The following is a 21,495-nucleotide window of genomic DNA, read 5'->3' as shown; positions in this document are numbered from 1 at the left end:
TGTAAATTTGCTTTCTCTGCAGGTTTGCTGTGGCGGGAGTATTTTTCTATTGGCATAGTTAAGTGTTTAAGTGGTAAAGAGAAATTGCCAGTCCTGACTTGACCTCAAAAATAAAGAGATATTTTATTCCATTGTTGACTGTCGCTACTGAGATAGTTCACTCATCATAAATCATGAGTTTTTAGATAGGAATTCAAACTATCCTTGACTTATTTTGAATTCCCCATTTACATTCTTGTGACATTGTTCAATGTTTGCAGATATTTTATCAAGCATTTACATGGTTGCCTTGTTGTGAACCCTGAGCATCTTGTCAAGGGTGCCGGAGGGGGTACCTTCGCTAGGCTGGAGATTGAACCTCCATCTGATGATGACACTTGGAGTCCTGCATCTCATATCTCTGCTCAGATTGTTAAAATATAAGTCAAATAAATAATAAGTCCTGTGATAATTTTAACCTTTTGTTTATCATTACCAATTTAATTCATCAGATAAATAAAGTTGGATGGTAAAGGCTACAAACAAATCATTTTATGATTGCTTGCCACTTATTAGCACACTATCATTATAGCTTGGCCTTGAACATTGTACAGTCTTGTAAGTCTTTGATTTTGATTCATACCTTTGCATCAGTGCTGTAGGCCTGCTTTAAACAGTGCAATATTCATCTAAGTTGGATTTCCTCAAGGATTAAAATTTGGACCTTTAAATTTTTCTAACTATATAAACAGTGTAAGTTCAGTATTATAACACACCAAGTTTTATTCCTATGGTGATGACTTGCAAATCTATGCTCATCTCAATTTCAGTGAGGCGAACAAAACAATTATATCAATGAATGATTATATTAACAGAATTGAGTGGGCAGTAGCAAGTAATGAATGGGCTAAAACTAATTCAAGACAAAACAAAGCTGATGATCATTAACCATACATAGCTCCCTACCTACACGGCAAAATCACATTACAGTTCAACCGACAGCCACTTGGAGTGCTCCTCAGCCAGGCACGTGAGGGGAAGTGACTTCGTGGAGGGAATTACTTAGGTTGGGGGAGACAGCCGCAGCCGTGCATGGTGTGGACGAACACGCTCTGCGTTGAGCTCTGAATCTGCTACCGTAGACCATTCAAAAATAATTATTGGGTTTAGAGCCAAATATACTGGTGGGAGATTTTAGGTCATTGTACGAGGGTCGTCTCAAAAGTAAGTTACACATTTGTTTTAAATCACAGCGTCGAGCGCTAGAAAGCTGGGAGTCGCGGGGAATTTTCGTCTGGATGTAGTGGCAACACTGTAAACGTCGCGGCCGCCTACGGCACGCGCCCCTCCAGTATCGCTCCGGCCATCATGGAGACACCACTTGTTCCCACCGCCGATTGTGAAATCCGTGCAGTAATTAGATTTTTGACTGCAAAGAATAAATACCCCCGCCGCAGCAAACCTGCAGACTAAGCGAATTTCCATTTCCCTGAATGGATTTACACTAAAATGTCTCCTTAAAATTATCACATTTATTCCCTATTTAAATAGAATCAGTTTAAAACATACTTAGGTTTGCTGCAACAGGGAGGGTAAAAGTGTTTTTTAAGTAAAATGTTAATAGTTAGTAAGAAATAAAAACATTTTCCAAATTTGGGCAAAATATGTTTATAAACAAGCAAACTACAACAGTTTACTTATTCTCCATAAGAATAACATGGGAATTTTAAATTTACAATTTTTTGGAATTTTCTCCGTAACCATTAGGCGCATTATAACGCTTCAATATACTAAATTATTTGTTTTTTTAAGCTCTACAAAATAGTTACAAAAGAAATTGCAAAATTTTATGTTTTTTGGGTCAAAAATGGGAAAAACCCATTTTTTCCCCATAAAAGCCCCCATAAACCCCCGTTCCCATGGTCCGATCATGCTGGTTTGCGAACTCGTTCGAAAAAACGTAGGTTTACACGTTTGTACCAAATTTCATCAAAATTGGATCATTTTTGCTCGAGTTATCGCGCTAACGGACACATATATATATATATATATGAATTTGAACGGATGGTGTTTTTGACCTCTAGGGACCTCAAAACGAAAAAAAAAATCGGTCCCGGGTCCAGGTCTTACCGTGAGTACTACGGTAATAGCTTATTCCCTATATGGGAAATTCGCTAAAATGCAAGTGAAATTCATCGAGAATTGTGCAGTGTTTATGGTGAAAATGTGATGTCTAGACCAATGGTTTCCCGCTGGCGTCAATCGTTTATTGATGAACAAAAATCGTGACACGATGATCAATGTATCAATGATAATTCCTCCCACGCGGCCTTCTTCATTGTAATGTTGTAGTAATCCTTGTGTGGGCCGCCCGTCCACTTCCCGCGCTTTGACTGTTGTTGAAGATGTCCGCAAGGTAATTGACACCGACCGGCGCTTGACATTGGATGAAATCATCACACAGCTTCCCCCAAATGTTGAAATTAGTCGTGCGTCGCTTCACAGAATCATTTCGGACGATCTGAACGGTCTCAGTTTGTCAAAAGTCTGTGCAAGATGGGTGCCACGCCTTCTTTCAGAAAGGCATAAGGAGCAGAGGGTTGATGCTGCTCTCCAGTTCCAACAATTTTTTGATGATGAGGGAGATGGCCTATTCAACAGGATAGTAACCGGGGACGAGACTTGGGTGCACATTTGGACGCCCGAAAGCAAGCGGCAGAGCATGGTGTGGAAGGGAAAGGACGAGCCTACTCCAAAAAAGGCAAAAGTCGCCGAATCAGCTGGCAAGGTCATGGCAACGATCTTTTGGGACTCTAAGGGAGTATTGTTAATTGATTACCTGCCAAGGGGGGAAACAATTACAGCTGAACGTTATTGTGAAGTGCTACGTAAGCTGAGAAGGGCGATACAGAACAAAAGGAGGGGGAAGTTGACCAAAACAGTGTTTTTGTTTCACGACAATGCTCGCCCACACACCGCCCGTCAAACACAAGACCTTTTGGAATCCTTCCGATGGGATGTTTTCGGCCATCCACCTTACTCTCCTGACTTGGCGCCGAGTGATTTTCATCTCTTCCCGGAGTTGAAGCGGCATTTAGGCGGGAAGCGCTTCGAAAACGAAGACGAACTGAAACAGGAGGTGGAACAATGGCTAACCAAAATGGTGGCAGAAAGGTATGATGCTGGACCAAAAAAACTGTTGCCACGTTATCAAAAATGCCTTGAAAAAGATGGCGACTACGTAGAAAAATTGTCTATGTATGTATCTTTTAAAATATACCCTTTTCAAATCAAATTTGGCTTTTTTATTTATTTTGGAAATAGGTGTAACTTACTTTTGTGACGACCCTCGTAGTTGACCAAATTGTGGTTTCTCAAGTGCTTAATTAATAGTGATTATGCGATTAATTTTACTAGTAATGTATTAATGAATCAATATTGATTTTTCCAAGCCGAATACAAAGATCGGTTTTACGTTAAGGCATGTCGCACACTGAGTCCTCTCAGTTCAGTCCGCTCAGCTCAGCTCAGGTCAGTCAGCTCAGTTCCAGCAGCTTTCCCACACACTGCATCAGTTCGGTCCGCTTAGTTCAGTCGTTTTTGAGCGCCAAACGCCAGTGGACGACATACACTGACATTGTTCACAAATAAATTATTTGTGTCGAGATTTCCTAGTTGTTATGAGTTCCAGCAGTAGTGACGAAGAAATTGCTGTAATCGCATTTGCACTAGCTGCAAATGCTGTAAGATAAAATTGTAAGGAAAAAGAGGCAATTATGGGTTCACATCAATGTCTTTTCAATGTATCAATGATAATTCCTCCCACGCGGCCTTCTTCATTGTAATGTTGTAGTAATCCTTGTGTGGCAGGTCGTACAACAATGGATACGTCAGTACTACTGAAATCAGTCGTTCGTCAAAACTCATATTTAATAAATGTCACACAAAAGGCCTACTACGAAGATGTGTCACCACCCGAGTTCAGTTGCACAACACTGACTGCTGTTTACTCTGCATTGCACATGCGCGGCACCTCCGTTCCTTCCGTCGCTTCCGTCCAAATCGCTCGCTTACCGATAACTGGGTGAGACGGAGCGGACCCAGTGTGCGGCTCTACATTTGAATACATGGTTTTTGAAATTTGCTGAACGGACTGAACTGAGCGGACTCAGTGTGTGACGTGCCTAAAACTGTGTTGTCCATACCACAACACAATATTAGCTACAAAGTAAAGTTTTTAAACTGCAAACTTGCTTATGGCTCGTACTTTGCACCAGTTTATTGTTTTGTTTGTTTAATATTCAAAGAATAATGAAAACTAGTGTACACGTTGCTCGAAATCAAGCAATTGCAAATAAGTAAAGTAGTTTTTTAAAAACAAATAAAAGTCATCATAATTTCCGATGAGTTCAAAAGACTCATAGATTACGTACCTAACAGTTCCATATAATCAACATTTTTTGTAAATATTTTATAATTTTTCAAAAGCTGATCTGGTTTTTTGAATGTTTCCCACTTATAGCCACTTATAGTATTAGGTTATCCGTGTTGATCTTCAATAATCAGTAATGTACTGGTATAGGCTTTAACTTGATTTATTGATCATTTGAATCAGTTAAGCTCAAGATACTGTATTACTCAATCAAAAATCATAAATTTGATTTTCTTTAATAATATATTTATTTTAAAGCTGCGGATCAGCATGGGTCCTCTCCTACACATTAAATGCATAAAAAACATAAGATTAAACTTTAATAAGTGTGTATGCTAAATTAAGTTAATTAATCATTAGCCATGATAACAGCTTTATAATTAATTTAAAAGTGGCAATGACAAACCATATTTAGTAGATTCAAGAATTAATATAATCTAAAAAATAATTATTTTAATATAAAACATACACCATAATCTCCGCAATTTCATGCAGATTACAACTGTGTAAACAAATTGACAATCGAGCCACTATGAACAGAGAAATAGCGTATTTTGTGAGCGCAAACGCGGAAATGCCATAAGACGTAATGAATAAGAGAGAGACAGTAAATACCTTACGTGGTGGGGGAGCGGCGAACCGATACGTGTGTATCTCTGAGCAGTACAGCGCGCGATCCAGTTGTAATAATAGAGATCGATGGATGCTATAAGCATAGACTAAGCAACACAAGTAGACTCCTCATCCCAATGTAAATGTTGAAGCTTTATTTTTCGTGTCTATTTCATGTCCGGTGACACAGGAGGCTTGTGTCGACGAAATTTTGTTTCTATTATTTTAGGGAGTTTTTCATGATTTGTGCTTTACTATTTGGTTAAATTGAACTAGGAGACCAGTCATTGTTTATGATTATATCGTTTTATTTGGTTATATGAGGTTTTAAATTACTGAAATAAGGAGAAACTAATTCTAAACAAAACACGGCCTCAGCAGTTTGACGTACAGAACTAATGAATAATTTCTTGATCAGCATCGTACGTGTTATTAAATTACCTGAAAAAACAAAAATATATACGTCTAATAACACTTGTAATAATATATTTACACTTATACTGTTGACTTAGAAAACGGTAAATACATTTAATAGTTAATAAGTGGTGATCGATTTTGATTGGACACTCCAATCATCATCAGACCAAATAGGCGAATGATAAGAATCAAAATAAGGGAATATATAAGGGAACGCCATTTTGATTCTTGTCATTCGCCTATTGGATCTGATGATTGGAGTGTCCAATCAAAATCGATCACCACTTACCAACTTTTAAATGTATTTACCGTCTTGTAAGTCAACAGCATAAGTGTGAATATATTATTATAAGTGTTATTAGACGTATATATTTTTGTTTTTTTCAGATACAGAACTAACAATAAAATTGGCTTCAGCTGTTCCATAAGGATGACAAATCTACTAAGGGAGTATGTTTTATCTATGCTATAAGCCAATAAAATACTTCAACGGATGTTACAGTTCAAGAAACTTACATCCTGCTTCATTGTTGTGTTACATGCATATTACCGAAAATAACTTTATAAAAACACAAACTATTAATACAACTTAGAGAGACAATTTAACCAATGTTTATTAACTTTAACTTGAGCTGTTACATTTGTTTTTGATTTATAATTGTTTGTTTATATTTTTAATAAGTTAACCTTTTGATTATTATCATAGATTTTTCTATATTACACCATGAACAGAGAAGTTATGTTTTTTGTGGTGTGGGTGAATATAATACTTAGAGTGTTTAAACGTTTAATTGTTTATATAGGTTTTCCAATTGTTTATACATTAGCTCTGTTTCTGTAGGCCTACTTTCAAAACACAGTGCTCGATGTTGCCAAAAGGATTATAACGCGACCACACCATAACCTAACATGTTATAATGGAAACACACTGAGCTACTATAAAACATTTTTATTAATTCATACATCAAATAGTGTTTTTGTAAAGTTCCTATACAATACACAGTATTCAATAAAAGAAAAGTACGTAAACATCACATCAGCAATCACAAGGTTTGTAGTATTTGTATTTATTTTCAGTACTTTATTTTTTCCAGTGCACTGTAGTGCAAGTAATTTTAAGTATGGTATCCTTAAGAGTCGGATGGAGTCAATAATTTTGCATTGTTGTTGACCGTCAGATGCCAGGCAAAACAGTGGTTGTCCGAGCGCCGATCAGCCAAAACATGCGTTCACTTTGAAGCATATTAATCATGCACTGTAAGGTTAATTAACGAGCAAAAAAGTTATGTTATTGTTAAAAAAATTCTGTGTGAATTGTTTTTTGGATTTTTAAAACTTTTGTTTTAGAGGTTGAAAAAAATAACAGTTTAAGTCAATATATTTATGTAGTTTGAAAAAATAATAACAAATAATATTAAAAAGTAGGTAGGAAATCACATCCACGGTTTCAATAGCTTTAAATTAGATATTTTGCAACTTTTTATCTTAATAATAATGCCATAATATGCTTTAATCATTAACATTTCCGTTATGGGCAGAAAATCCAAGACGACCGGCGGTCCTACCGACTCTTAAACTAATAATCGCTGAAATATCTGCAAATGTAAACAAATTTAGTATATCCATAAATAATATTTTTTATTGTAATGGAAATCATTTCCCGATTGGCAGTGGTACTCTTAAATACAGGGTGTCACAAAAAAGTGTGATGGGCTATACAGGACCTGATTCTACATGCAAAAATAAGTCAAAAATGAAGAATAAAATTTTTTGGATTTCGGCTTAGTTTAGTCGTAATCCGCCATTTTGTTTTTTGGGGAAACTATTTATTATTTCAAAATCCCTTTGAGATATTTTTACGAAACTTGGCAAAATTGTTTAAATTATAGTAAGTAACATTTATAAAAAAAATTATTATTTTAACTTCCCAAATTTCAAAATGGAGCCGTTTGAATTTTTTAATGCCAAATTTCATGAAAACCGGTACCTAAATCAAAATTTTGTAAGACACAAAAGTTTTAGTATTTATTATGACAAATCCAACAAAACAAAAATGAATAAAATCGGTTCATAAATAAAGAAGCTGTGTTTATTTTAGTAATTTAGACTGAAATTACTTAATACGTTACATAAACTATTACATTACATTTAATACATTTTAATATTAATAATTTCAGTCTAAATTACTAAAATAAATACAGCTTCTTTATTTATGAACCGATTTTATTGATTTTTGTTTTGTTGGATTTGTCATAATAAATACTAAAACTTTTGTGTCTTACAAAATTTTGATTTAGGTACCGGTTTTCATGAAATTTGGCATTAAAAAATTCAAACGGCCGCCATTTTGAAATTTGGAAAGTTAAAATAATAATTTTTTTTTATAAATGTTACTTACTATAGTGTAAAAAATTTTGCCAAGTTTCGTAAAAATATCTCAAAGGGATTTTGAAATAATAAATATTTTCCCCAAAAAACAAAATGGCGGATTACGGCTAAACTAAGCCGAAATCCAATAAATATTATTCTTCATTTTTGACTTATTTTTGCGTGTAGAATTAGGTCCTGTATAGCCCATCACACTTTTTTGTGACACCCTGTATATGGAAAACATTTTGAGATTTTATCAACTGTATTCTTTTCTAATTGCTTTGGCAATTGTGCTCAACTGCATGTTTGTAGTTCCCTCGTAAATGGCTCCAATTTTGACATCTCTATAGAACTTCTCTTGCGGGTAATCTTGGGTGAAGCCAACACCTCCCATCCAATCAATGCACTTGATTGTGACCAGCTGGGCTACCTCTGCAACAAGTGCTTTCGTTCACATCATTGAAACTATGATACATTAAACTGGGCATATGGCCTAGAGCCAGTTGGGGAGGTATAGTCCACAAAAGAGAGAGTTAATGATCAAGGAAATTGTGAGATGGCAAGTTGAAACTTGGTACATACGTGTATAGTTTCATGGAATAGGTTCAAATAAAATCAATTTATTGATACAAATAACATTACATTAGGTGCTTATAGCAGTAACTGGTGTCTTGTCAATTACATAAATCTTAATAGTAAAATACAATGGAAAAAACATTTGACACAAAACATAGAAAATTACAATAACAATAAAAATGTACAATGACTAACCCAAGGAGAGGTGTCTGCTAAAAAGTCTGAGATGGAATAATAAACCTTATCCAGTAGAATTTCTTTAATTTTAACTTAAAAAACATTTACTGCCAATTGTTTAAATTTATTCGGCAAATGGTTGTACAGCTTCAGGCCTGTATAAAAGGACATTTTTCAAATTTTGTTGTCCGATGGATTGGGTAACTGTAAAGGTTCTTGTTTCTAGTGTTGTATTTATTTTTTATTAAGAACTTTTCAAATTTTTTTTTATTTTCATGGACATAATTAAGACTTTCATAAATGAACAGGCTGGGGAAAGTTAATATGGACTGATTTTTTAAATGTTTTTTACAGTAAGCCCTAAATTTAGCGTTTGCCATATCTATAATATTAAAACGAAACAGTGTTTTTTTATTTCACGATTCTGAATCAACCACTCGACGGATTTTCATGATTTTTGTGTTGATTGTGTTGAAAGAAAGATAATTTTGAGAACTAGGGAATGTCGAAGCCATAATTTTAGTTTAGGGTCCCAGTTTTTTAGAAATTAAGTTTTAATTTTCAAAAAGTCTAGCAGCCGACGCTAAGATTCTAAACTAGCTTTTGGCATAAAATAATTTGCTTAACATAACAGCTGTAAACATTCAGCTTTTGTGTCACAAATTCAGCACGAAAGTGACTAACAAGATTTCAAATAAAATACAATTCTTGACAATTTACATTTGGTTTAAGACTAGTTTCTAATGAATCTTTTTTGCATTGAAAATATCTTTTTACTATTTGTTGAATTTCCCCATAAGGTAATGCCATACCTCAAAATCAATTCTACATGGGAAAAATAAACTATTCTGGTAACATTTTTTGATGCACACTGAGAAAGAACCAACTGAAAAAGCAAAAAAGAATGATCAGGCCTGTATTAAATGAGAGTGGGGGAAGACCCCTGAGTGATTGAACAGGTGCAAGTGTGCTCTTCAATTTTTTCCATAAAAAAGTGGTTTTTTATAGTTTGTTTGAGATAAGTTTTATACCAAAGTGTTAAGTTTATTTTTGGGTATAAAAGTATGTGAGTAGAAGTTACTATTTTAAAATATTTAAAGAGCAAATTGAAGATTTAACAAAACTTTTTCCTGGAATTGCAAGATTATTTGTCAGAACACAGACAGCCGGTCCAGCGATAAGGAGTCCTGACCCTTGCACCCAAGATAACCAGGCTCACTTGAGTCATAGTAGCTATCCATGCAGTCTGTCAACTACTGTTATCAGCTTGTTTACAATCTTTGTTTTGAGCAGGTGTCACTTATTTTATTTAATTTTTCTTAGTATTTCATTTTAGCTACAGCTACCAATTTCCTAAAATATCTGAATAAAATAATTTTATAATTCATCTGCATATAATAATATAATTTATACTTGCAATCTAAAATATTTGAAGTGGAAAATATGCAAGCCAGATATCAGGAAATTAATTATTTTATTTTATTAATTCATCTGTAGATTTGTATACCAATATTTATTTTTTAAAGTATACCAATATTTATTTTTTATTTTTACTAATTGAATGATAGAAGATGAGTTCTCAAAATGATTTTCTTCCTCAAGGATGGTCTAGGAAGGAAGTTCTACGCAAAAAAGGAGCTACAGCAGGGAAGAAAGATGTATATTTTTACTCTCCATAAGGAAAGTTAATAAGATCAAAAGCTGAATTGTCAAAATATATTCAAGCTCACAACCTATCAGTTAATATTAATGACTTCAATTTTAGTATATTGAATAAAAATAATAAGCAACAGAGTGAATCTGTAATACTAAATTCTAGTGTGTCAGATTCCAATGCAACTCTAAACTCAATAAATAGTAGTATTGTAAGTACTGATCCTACAGATGGGGATGAAACATATAATGTCAGTGAACAAGAAAAGATACAAGGAGGAAGTTTTCAAGTAAACTCGGTACTTTCCTGTTAAAGGGAACATTCATTACTATCGATGATTTTCAATCGATATATCGATATTAACGAATTAAAACTTATCAGCTGACAACTACGATGAATAAATATTATTCAGTATCAATAAATAATTTAAATGAAACTGTTCCAAACCAACCTAACAAAACTAACCAAACTTGCTGTAACATTTAAAAATTCCGTTTAATATTCCCCACATGCCTTTTCTGTAATCAAACGGAATTTTTAAAATGGTACAGCAAGTTTGGTTGGTTATGTTGGGTTAGCTTAGAACAGTTTTAATCCATAATAGGCTAGATTTTAGCCTGAACAAGATCAGTTGTCAATTAATTTGTAATGGATCGTAAAGGGAAACAAAAATATCGATATATCGATTAAAAATCATCGATAATAATGAATGTTCCCTTTAACAGGAAAGTACCGTAAACTCTGTTCAAACACAAACATCTAGTGACTACAATAGCACTTTGCTAGCTGATGAACATTCTCACAGACCAATCTCTAAATCAGTATTTCGAGCTACTAAATAATCGTTTTTTACTATCTAAGTCATGTATCATCCTGAACCCATTGATAAGTCATGCTATAAAAAGCCTAGAAGATTATTCTCATTTTTTAGATCCAATGCAGCTTCACAATCAAAACCTTATAGTAATTCCAGTGAATGATGCTATTGAAAGCTCTTTTGAAGGAGGACATTGGAGTGTAATGGTATGGTACAAGAATACAAATGCTTTCTACTATTACGACTCCTTATCGAATGCAAATATTGCTCATGCCCAGGTCATAGCTCATAAGATATCTGCCTACCTCAAGCTAACGCCAAGTGATTTCACACCGATAGAATCATCAAGACAAATAAATTCATACGACTGTGGGATTTACATTTGTCTTTTTGTTGAAAATATTCTCTATCATCTCATGAGTAAAACATCACCAAATTTTCAGACTGTTGGAAAAGTACTGGTTAGTGAGTTAGAACTCATAAATAAAAGATCAGTACTAGCATACGTTCTAATGAATCATGTCTTCTTGACAGACGGACTATTGTATGAGCTAATAACAGAATACACAAACCTTACTCATAAACAAGTTGCCAAACATGATAAAAACACCCAAACTCAAGAAAAATCACTCACACTCAAAAAGAGTGGTAACGCTAGTTATGTGAGAACACAGAAAGATGTCAGTGGAAGTAAAAAAAGTCTAAGATTGCTGGCCAAGATGATAATAATATCGATGAGAATAAAGTAACACCTGAAGCCTGTACCCCACAGGGTATCCAGTTGGTGGGGCTTAATATTTATGCTGACAGTCATGGTAGAAAACTATATGAGACTTTACAACCAAATCTCAATTTGAACTCAAAACTGTTTGTCAACACAAACCCAGGAGCACCTGTGGAGTACATTCTTCAAAACGCTGATGGTAATATTAAAAACCAATGCAGCAAAGACACTGCTGTAATAATTGCTGGAGCAAACAATGTTGAAAAAATGTTAAATGCAAATCTTAATCCATCGAAAGAAATTCCAGAACAATTTGAAAATTTCATAAAAAAACATAGTCACACAAGAATCCTTTTTGTTCCTCTGTTCCACAGATTCGACCTCTTTCCTCAGCATATTGTTAATAGAGAAATTTGACGAGTAAACCATATTTTAAAAACCAAGAACTTCAAATTGGTAGACTGCTCTTTGTTACGTCGACACCATTTTACACAACATGGACAGCACCTTAATGGGACTGGGAAAAAACTGTTGTGTGAACAAATTGTTAAAGCAATAAAAATTGACACTCAATCACCTGACACATATCATAATAACATTACGGTACCTGAAGAAAAATTGGGCATACAAATTATTGAATGTGGAATGACTGAAGTTTTTAAAAAGTATGGTGAAGACAAGAATGCAGCATTTTCCCACTGTATCTCGGCAGACTTTACATCAGACAGACATATGAGTGCTGGAGTGGCTGTCAAATTCAAGAGCTATTTTGGTAAGCCAGACTATGGAAACTACTGTGACAAGCACCTGACATTTCAAGAAACACCTAAAGGGTCAGTTTACAGCCTGGTGACTAAGCCTGTGTATTTCTCAAAGCCAGATAGGAATGAGTATAATGCGGCATTTCAAGAGCTCATCATGGATTTTCGAAAGAGAAACTTAACGACATTAGTATGCTCGCCAATGGGTTGCATAAGAGACAACATTTCAATAGACTTATTCGCCTCAAATATTGCCAACTTCCAACTTAAAACAAAAGCAAAAGTCATCATAGTAACATACAACCAAAACTCTTACAGAGCCTTGAGGAATGGACTGTCTCAAGATATGTTTGTGAAACAACTCAGGGCTGCTATCTCCGCTGAACACAACAGACAGATGCAGGACACCATACAAACATCAGCCTCCACCACCACCACAGTTACACCTCTGCCACCACCACAGAACAGCCCTAGCCAGCCACGAGTCTCACCAGGACATCTCACATATGCTGAAGCAGCAGCGCAAGATTCTAGTGATTATTGTGAGAGTCAACAATCCAGTCATCTTGCTTCTCCACAAACTGATTACATCTGCAGCAGCCCCGGGACTCATGACATCAGTAATGAATCTACACAAAGCTCTACACCTCTGAAGCCTCGAGCAGTGAGTGATGTGGGGGGGAATAAAGCCAATCTGGGGAGTGCAGTGGTTAGTGATAAGATGGAAGCAGATATATCCAGACCAACCTCAGAACAAAAGGAGTCTTTTTTAGCTTTAGCTCAACCCAACCAAAATGTAATGCAAACAAATTAGCTTTAAGTATTTACCACCAAAATATTAGAGGTATAGTGTCATCATTAGAACCGTTAGATGTATCTTTAACCGAACTTGATCCTAGTATAGTTGTCTTGACTGAGCACAAAATGTTAACTTCAACATTCCCAAGACTAAATATTAATGGCTATAACCTCGTTGCCAGTTTTGGTCGCAAAAAGTCTAGAGGTGGCGGGGTTGTAATTTTATCAAAACCATATATGAGTATTCATTGCAAAGAAATTGTTTTGTCTGAAATCCAAGACCTTATATCTGAAAATATTTTTGAATGTTGTATGATAGAGGTAGATAAGGTAATTAAAGGAGGTAAATTACTCATTATTGGTTGTTACAGGAATCCTAAAAACATAACGAAGCAGAATTTGTTTGCAGACTTAATATAATGCTTGAAGTTTTGAATTTTAAATATAAACACGTGGTTTTCATGGGGGATATTAATATTGACTTATTACAATCTAATAATAGTAATAGAAAAATGTTATTAAACATTGTAGTAGCAAATGGATTTAAGTCTCTGGTTGATTTTCCAACCAGGATTACTGAATCAACTGAAACATCAATAGATCATGTTTTTACAAATTTAGACAGCCAATTTTATAAATTAGTCGGTATTAACACACAACTTTCAGACCACGATGGACAAATTCTAGAAATTATAAATAAACATAAAAATCAAATGTTAAATAATTCTTCTCAATTGTATTATGAATACAAAAGAAAATTCAGCGACTCTAATATTGAACAGTTTATTAATATTTTACAAAATGAAACTTGGTTAGATCTTTTCTTATCACCGGTTGAAAATAAGTATGACACATTTCATAAAACTTTCATTGGTCATTTTAATGAATGCTTCCCTAAAACTCTTTCAAGACAGCACACTAAAAAGAAATGGATTTCAAAGGAACTTAAGACAGAAAGACAGGAAATTATTGATTTAAGTAAAACAGCGAGAGATATTTAATCCAAAGTTTTGTTGGACAAAGTTAAAAAAATGAACAAACATTATAAAGAAAAATTAAAATCTTCAAAAAAAGAATATTACAAAAAGAAAATTAGTAATTCTAGTAATGTTAATAAAACATCTTGGATGATAATTAATTCTGAAGTAGGAACTGGCTCTTTAAAAACTGAAAATATAAATTTAAAAATAAATTATGATGTTTGTTCTGATCCTTTATTGATTTGTATCAGTTCATTGATTATTTTGCAAATATTGTGGTTGACAGTGTCTTGTCGAATCTAGAGCAAGCCAGAGATGATCATAGCAGTAGTAATACTGGGAGTGAGATACTTCCATGTGACAGGAAATTTGGTTTTAGCTTTGTTGATGAGAAGGACATAGATCTGCAGCCTAAAAAATTCTTTCAGTATGGGGTATGATGATGTCCCTGTGGTACTTCTAAAAAAAGCTAAATCAGTCTTACTAAAACCTATTACTCATCTTATAAATTCTTCCTTAATTTCAGGTATTTTCCCCAACAAACTTAAGATTACAAAATTAAAACCACTCTTCAAAAAAGGAGACAAGAAAATTGTATCAAACTATCGCCCTATAGCATTGTTACCAGCTATCTCAAAAATTTATGAAAAAGTAGTTTATAATCAACTGGTAAATTTTTTGGAAAAAATCATCTATTTGAGGACTGTCAACATGGCTTCCGCTATGGTCGATCTGTTATTACAGCTGCCACAGACTTCATTGAATCTGTTATAGATAGTCTAGACAATAAAGGTAAAGTTGCGGGTCTATTCATGGACATTAGCAAAGCCTTTGATTCAATATCACATGATTTATTAATTTTGAAATTGAGTAAATTAGGAATTAAAAACAATACTTTAAACTGGCTAAAATCTTACCTTCATGATAGAAAACAGTTTGTTGAAATTATTTACCATAACAACAAAAATTATAAAATCCCTTATCGTTCCGATATTACAGCAGTTAAATATGGGGTGCCACAGGGATCCATTTTAGGTCCCCTTTTATTTATTTGCTATTTAAGAGACTTCCCTCAGCTTTCTGATTTCAGTAAACTTTGTCTTTATGCTGATGACACCAATTTGAAAATCACTGCATCAACCGTTGCTGAATTAGAAATTAAAATTAATTCCGAACTAACTCTCTTAAAAAAAATTTTAATGCCAACAATTTGCTTTTAAATCCTGAAAAACTAATATTATTTGTTTTAAAACTCGATCAGCTCAAAATATAACTCAACCTAATGTTATCATATTTGATAAAAAAAATTGAGGTTTTTTATTGAAGACAGCATAAAATTTTTAGGATTAGAAATAGAAAGTACACTTAAATGGAACCGTCATGTTGAACAATTACTCACTAAAATTTCTTCTGGCCTTTATGCATTGGTTAGGTTGAAAAATTTTTGTGAAAAAGAATCTCTAAAAGTTGTTTATGTCTCTTACATCCATTCAGTGATATCATTTGGGCTATCTCTTTATGGTGCAACTACTAAAGAAAACTTAAACTCTATCTTGATAATGCAAAAAAAAGCCATTAGAATTATTCGTAATTTACAACCAGGAACTTCAGTTAAAGATTATTTTAAATTAGAAAACATAATGACTGTTTATGGAATGTATGTTTTTGAAACAGTTTTATCCATAAAAAATAGATTTCAGGAATTGGAGCTAATCGGTAACAATCATGAATATAACACCAGAAATCGGGGCTGTATCGCAATGAGCTATAACACTCTGGAACTTTTCAAAAAGAAACCTAAATATGCTGGTTCAAAATTTTATAACAAAATTCCAAAAAGCATAACAGATGAGGTGTCAACCAAAAAATTCAAAATTAAATTGAAGCAGTACCTCATCAGCAAAGCTATATATTCTTTCGATGAGTTGTAGGAGGTAATGTCAATTTTTGCATATATTGTTAATTCTAAGAAACCTTTGTTTTTCATTTTTCAATACCTGTATATTTGACACTATTTATGTATGTATTGTATACTACTAACAAATAAAGATTATTTGAATTTGAATTTGAATCTTAATTTGTTTAACAAATAGTTAATGTTCCTTCCAATTTAGTTTTTGGTCAATGATCACTCCGAGAAATTTTTGTTGTAAAATATCAAATCAAATAAAATCAAATCAAAATTTTCTTTATTCATTATGTACACATAGAGTACAGAATGGCGTCAACAAGTACTATTATAAACTAGTAATGTACAAGTATATATAATACAATAATAAATTAAAATTATAATCACTGTAAGAAATTAAATTTACTGTTACAGACGACATATGCTTAAAAAAATTCATTAAAACTGTACAAAGGTTTAACAATAATAAATGACTTCAATTTCTTTTTGAAGGACCCAACATCAGTTATACATTTTATGTTGTCTGGTAATGAATTATAAAATTTGATGCCTGAATATGTTGGCTTCTTCTCATAAAATGTTAGCTTATGTCTATTAAAACAAAAATTATTCTTATTTCTTGTTTCATATCTGTGGTTAAAACCTAGCATACAATGACTATTTTGATTTTTTTTAATCCACAGAATCAGATCATAGATTAATTGGCTGTAAACTGTCATTATTCCTAAATTTGAAAAATGTTCTCTGGCTGACTCAAACCACTTAAGTTTCATTATTATTCTTATTGCTTTTTTTTTATATAAGTATCATGTTTAAATTTTCATTAGAGGTGTTACCATAAACCGACAAACCAAAAGAGACATGAGAGTGCACAAAAGCAAAATAAACTGCTTTAAGGGTTTTAATATCACAAAATGGTGATAATTTTCTAAGGATGAAAATACCTGTTGACATTTTTTTACAAACTTGAGATACATGAGTGTTCCAGCTAAGAAGTCTATCAACAGTTAAACCAAGGAATTTTGTTTCCTTAACTTCATCAATAAAGGAATCATTAAGACCATTCTTTACCACAGACCCACTTTTCCTATTTGAAGCGGAAAAATTAATATATTTAGTTCTTTGTTTATTTAATAAAAGGTTTAAATCAGCTAAATGTTGTTGGATTGCATTAAGTTTTATAAAAGAAGATATTTCTATATCATTTGCATGGTATCCGGATAGTTTTATATTTACATCATCTGCATATAAAGTGATTTTACTTTGATCACTGAAATTAGCTAAGCTATTGATGTAACATAAAAAGAATAAAGGTCCCAATATAGATCCTTGTGGTACAATACAATACAATACAATACAATACAATATTCTTTATTGTTAATTCGTCAAGAACTACAATAGTGTCAATACAATAGTGAATGTACATCATATTTCAACGGACTGTTACTGGAACGGCAAGATATAAGTTGATTATATTTGTTTACGTATTTCAGTTCAACAAAAGTAGTTCGATTACATAAATAAGATTTGATCCAATCATAAGCTTTATTTTTTATTCCAAAATTTGAAAGAATACTTAATAATTTGGTATGACAAACACTATCAAATGCCTTGCTGAGGTCGATGAAAATTCCTACGGTTTGCTCGCCTTTATCTATAGAATCAATGACTGATTCTATGAAATCTGTGCTTGCACTTATGACTGATTTGTTTTGTCTAAAGCCATGTTGCTCATTGGAAATAATCTCGTGAGACTCCAAGTATTTTGTCAATTGCTGTGCAACGACTCTCTCATACAATTTGGAAAAGGATGACAGTAAAGATAGCGGCCTGTAGTTAGAAGCAATTTGTGCATCACCTGATTTAAAAAGTGGGGTGATTTTTGAGAGTATCTGTCATGTTTGACTTTTTTTAATGGTGATGGTTTATACACCATCAATTCCGTGATCCGTCCAAACGGCCCTCAGTGGCTTTTGAGTTTCTCCATGTTTACCTTATGAGTACTTATATATTTAAATGGAATTAAAGAATCATAACAACTGTTTCAACTAAACAATTTGATTCTGTGATGTTCAATAGCATTAAACAGTTAATACCAACAGGGTGCAGCACTATTAATTGTTTAAATTTATGACAACAGCTGATTTTGTACCAAGCAGAAACAAAAAGCTGTGATACAAGGAATGGATGGATTTTTTACAGTTATGTTTATGTAGCCAGTTAATACTAATAGTAAATCAATAAAATTCTATCTATATACAGCAGATCTAGGGAACATAATAATTGTTCTATATTTAGCGTTCTCAAGCTGCTTGATATTATTTTCAAGGAACCAAAATTGTCTCTGCTGCATCTTAACCCCGTTGCAAGGCACGGGTATAGCGGCTAGTGTAAACTCACCTCACAATATTAATTTAGGCTAGGCCTATTCTACAAATGTTTAAAGTTAATAAATTAACAAAGATATATGAATTACAAAAGGTGTTTTATTTAAACAAATTAATAAACATGCAATGAGAAAAGGCTTAAAGTTACAATGAAAGGATTGACAATGGTGTGTGGAGTTGAAATTAAAATGAAATAAAAGATAAATTTGAATAATAACTTAAAGGTTCGAATAATTTAGATGACATTCAACTGAACTGCTATACACTTTCTTCCCTCAAGTTCCACATGGGTATAAGATATCTGAACAACCAAAGGAAAGGTTATATGTCGATTTGAAACCTGGGTTGAGGACAATTCACTGCATAACAATCAACTTGATCAAGATAACAACCCGATACTCAATAGTAATGTTGAAAACCTGGTGTACTTGGTATCATTATAAGAGCATCATGATGTCTATATTTAAATTCGATCGGTTCGGAGAAGAACTGACTGACAGCAGTGCTAACCAAAGTAGCATTTCAACAGATAAAGTAAATGAAAAACTTTCATCGTTGGAATTCACTTGCAAGCACGATACAGGTTCAAAGATCAGTAACATGAAAAGAGAATTTATTTCTCAGGTAGATAACATGTTTGATAAGGTAAAAATGGATCTGACCTCCAAAGTAAACAAACAAGTCAGGTTCGAGAAACATTATATTAGTGCCAAGAACAAAAGGATAGTGAAAGTTGCAAAAGCTATAGATAAGACTGATGTGGTTGTTAAAGAACAGCTTCAAGAAGTAAATGATAAAGTTGATGGTATTTTGAAAGGTCTCGAAGTCACAAAAGACTGTATTCAGATCAAAGGAGGTAGAAAGATCTGTGGCATCAGTCGCAGCAACAGTGCATATGACGCAATTAACGGAGTTGAATTCTCAGAGCTGTCTAAACGTCTACACAGAGTCGAGACTATGATCAGTACGACTGACGCAAACACACTTGGTGTTTAAATCAATAGAGTGAGACATTAGGCTGTCAAGGAGTTTCCTATGAAGACAGAGTGGTGTTATAAGTAAAGACAATGGAAATAAACGTCTACTGTAGAGATGGTGAAAGGGCTGGAGGTGGCGTTTTCCCAAAACCACTTCGTTGCTTGATTGTTGGTCCATCAGGATGTGGAAAAACCAATTTACTGCTTAACCTCATATACAACAACGATGGTATAGCTTTTAAACATCTCTACGTGTTCAGTCGATCAATAGAACAACCAGCGTATCTTGATTTAATAAAAGCACTATGAAAGAGTTCAGAAAATCCTCGGTTGTAAAATAGCGTTCTTCTTCTCTGATTGTTCCGACTTGGTTCCATTGGATGAATGCAAACAAAATTCACTGGTTGTATTTGATGACTGTTTACTTGATGAGCAATCAAAAATCAAAGACTATTACATCAGAGGTCGTCACAAAAATATATCATGCATATACCTGAGTCAGAGCTATGGTCGTGTCGATATGCAAGTAATCCGTAACAACCTAAATCTGCTGTGTGTGTTTCAACAGAACAAGCATTACTTGACACGTATTCATGAGGATTTTGTCGGTTCCGATATATCGTTATCCGAGTTTGAAAAGCTCTGTCGTCGGTGTTGGCAGGAACAACATGGATTTGTAACCATCAATACCACTAAAAAGCACACTCTGGAAAATATAAATGCATGCTGAAGAAAACGATGTTTACAACCTCAATGTGAAATGTCACATCTTAAGCTAGAAACGATATAACGTTTTTTGATTGAAAAGTCGTTTTTCGACGATATGTCGATTTTAGACTAGAAACGTTATATCACGTTTTTTGATTGAAAAGTCGTTTTTCGATGGATATGTTGTTTTTATACTAGAAACGTTATATCACGTTTTTTTATTGAAATGTTGTTTTTCGATCGATATGTCGTTTTTAGACTAGAAACGTTATATCACGTTTTTTCTGACGTATTATATAAGTGAACACAGGTTATGATGGATGCAAAAGCTGCTATACGACTTGAAGCTATTGAGAGTAACCTGATGAAAAAGTTTCATGACGCTGAATGGGAAGAGCAAAAACAACGTGAACAAAAACTTAAAGAGATATCAGTTGTATCGTCTTCAACAAAAAGTCCATCCACCACAATTATTACAAGAGATGTCCAAAAACAACCTTTGACTGTCACCAAGGCAAAGCAACTAGAAAATGTCAAAAATAGACTTCAACAACAATTTGCTAACGTACACATTTTAGAAAGAGAGGAACAACGAGAAAGGGAAAAGAAATATCAAGCCATTACCGATGCAATAAAAGAGAAAAAGGAAAAAGATGATTTATTAGAACAGAAGACAAAGGAGTGGTTGAAAAAGCAAAAATACAATCAAATGGTTGCTTGCTTTAGACCAAGAGTATACAGTACCCAGATTGTAAACAAATTCCCTTCGATAACGAAGATGAAGTGGAAACTGAAAACGTTCTGAACAAATCAATCAGTTAGTTGGTGGACTCAAATGTAATCAATTTGGGCAGTGTCGGTGCAAGATACTTACCTCGTGCAAGCGATTCACAGTTCGGTATTTATTATGATGTGTCGGGTGAACGCTTGAAAATTGGATCAGAACCAATCACCTTTAATTATGATGATATAGTGATGTCAGGTAAAAGTTTTGTTGGCAGCGAAGGTCTTTGGAAACTCTTGATGAATAAAGGTTTTGTTAAGTCTGACGAGTGCACATCTGACGATTGGAATTCGTATAAGGAAATTCTGGTGACATGCAACTCGTTGTATCAAAAGAACGATCCCTCGACTAGACGACCGAAATCAAGTCAGGGTCAAAAGTGGAAACAGATGATCAAACCCATTTGGGACGAGATGAATAAACCAGCAACCCC

The 21,495-nt window shown here is 33.7% G+C and overlaps 2 protein-coding genes across 5 annotated transcripts in view; one reads left to right on the top strand and one right to left on the bottom strand.

Moving 5' to 3' along the window:
* The window catches only part of LOC129004722 (DNA polymerase alpha subunit B), a 176,690-nt gene extending 176,233 nt beyond the window's left edge, over positions 1–457 (top strand). For all 4 annotated transcript variants that reach the window (XM_054433500.1, XM_054433346.1, XM_054433427.1 and 1 more), the window contains exon 10: positions 261–457. In XM_054433500.1, the coding sequence (XP_054289475.1) occupies positions 261–423 (163 nt within the window). In that variant the 3' untranslated portion in view covers positions 424–457. The remainder of the gene's footprint in view (positions 1–260) is intronic.
* Positions 458–7,848: 7,391 nt separating this feature from the next.
* The window catches only part of LOC129004648 (short/branched chain specific acyl-CoA dehydrogenase, mitochondrial), an 87,213-nt gene continuing 73,566 nt past the window's right edge, over positions 7,849–21,495 (bottom strand). Inside the window, exon 9 of the mRNA XM_054433225.1 lies at positions 7,849–8,242. Coding sequence (XP_054289200.1) covers positions 8,067–8,242 — 176 coding nt within the window. The 3' untranslated portion in view covers positions 7,849–8,066. The remainder of the gene's footprint in view (positions 8,243–21,495) is intronic.

Source organism: Macrosteles quadrilineatus, unplaced genomic scaffold (assembly GCF_028750875.1).
Source record: "Macrosteles quadrilineatus isolate MER2022 unplaced genomic scaffold, UCM_ALF_1.0 Scaffold_1__1_contigs__length_201487025, whole genome shotgun sequence".
Lineage (NCBI taxonomy): Eukaryota > Metazoa > Arthropoda > Insecta > Hemiptera > Cicadellidae > Macrosteles > Macrosteles quadrilineatus.
The sequence above is the reverse complement of the archived record's forward strand: the minus strand, read 5'-3'. Positions and strand labels throughout refer to the sequence as shown.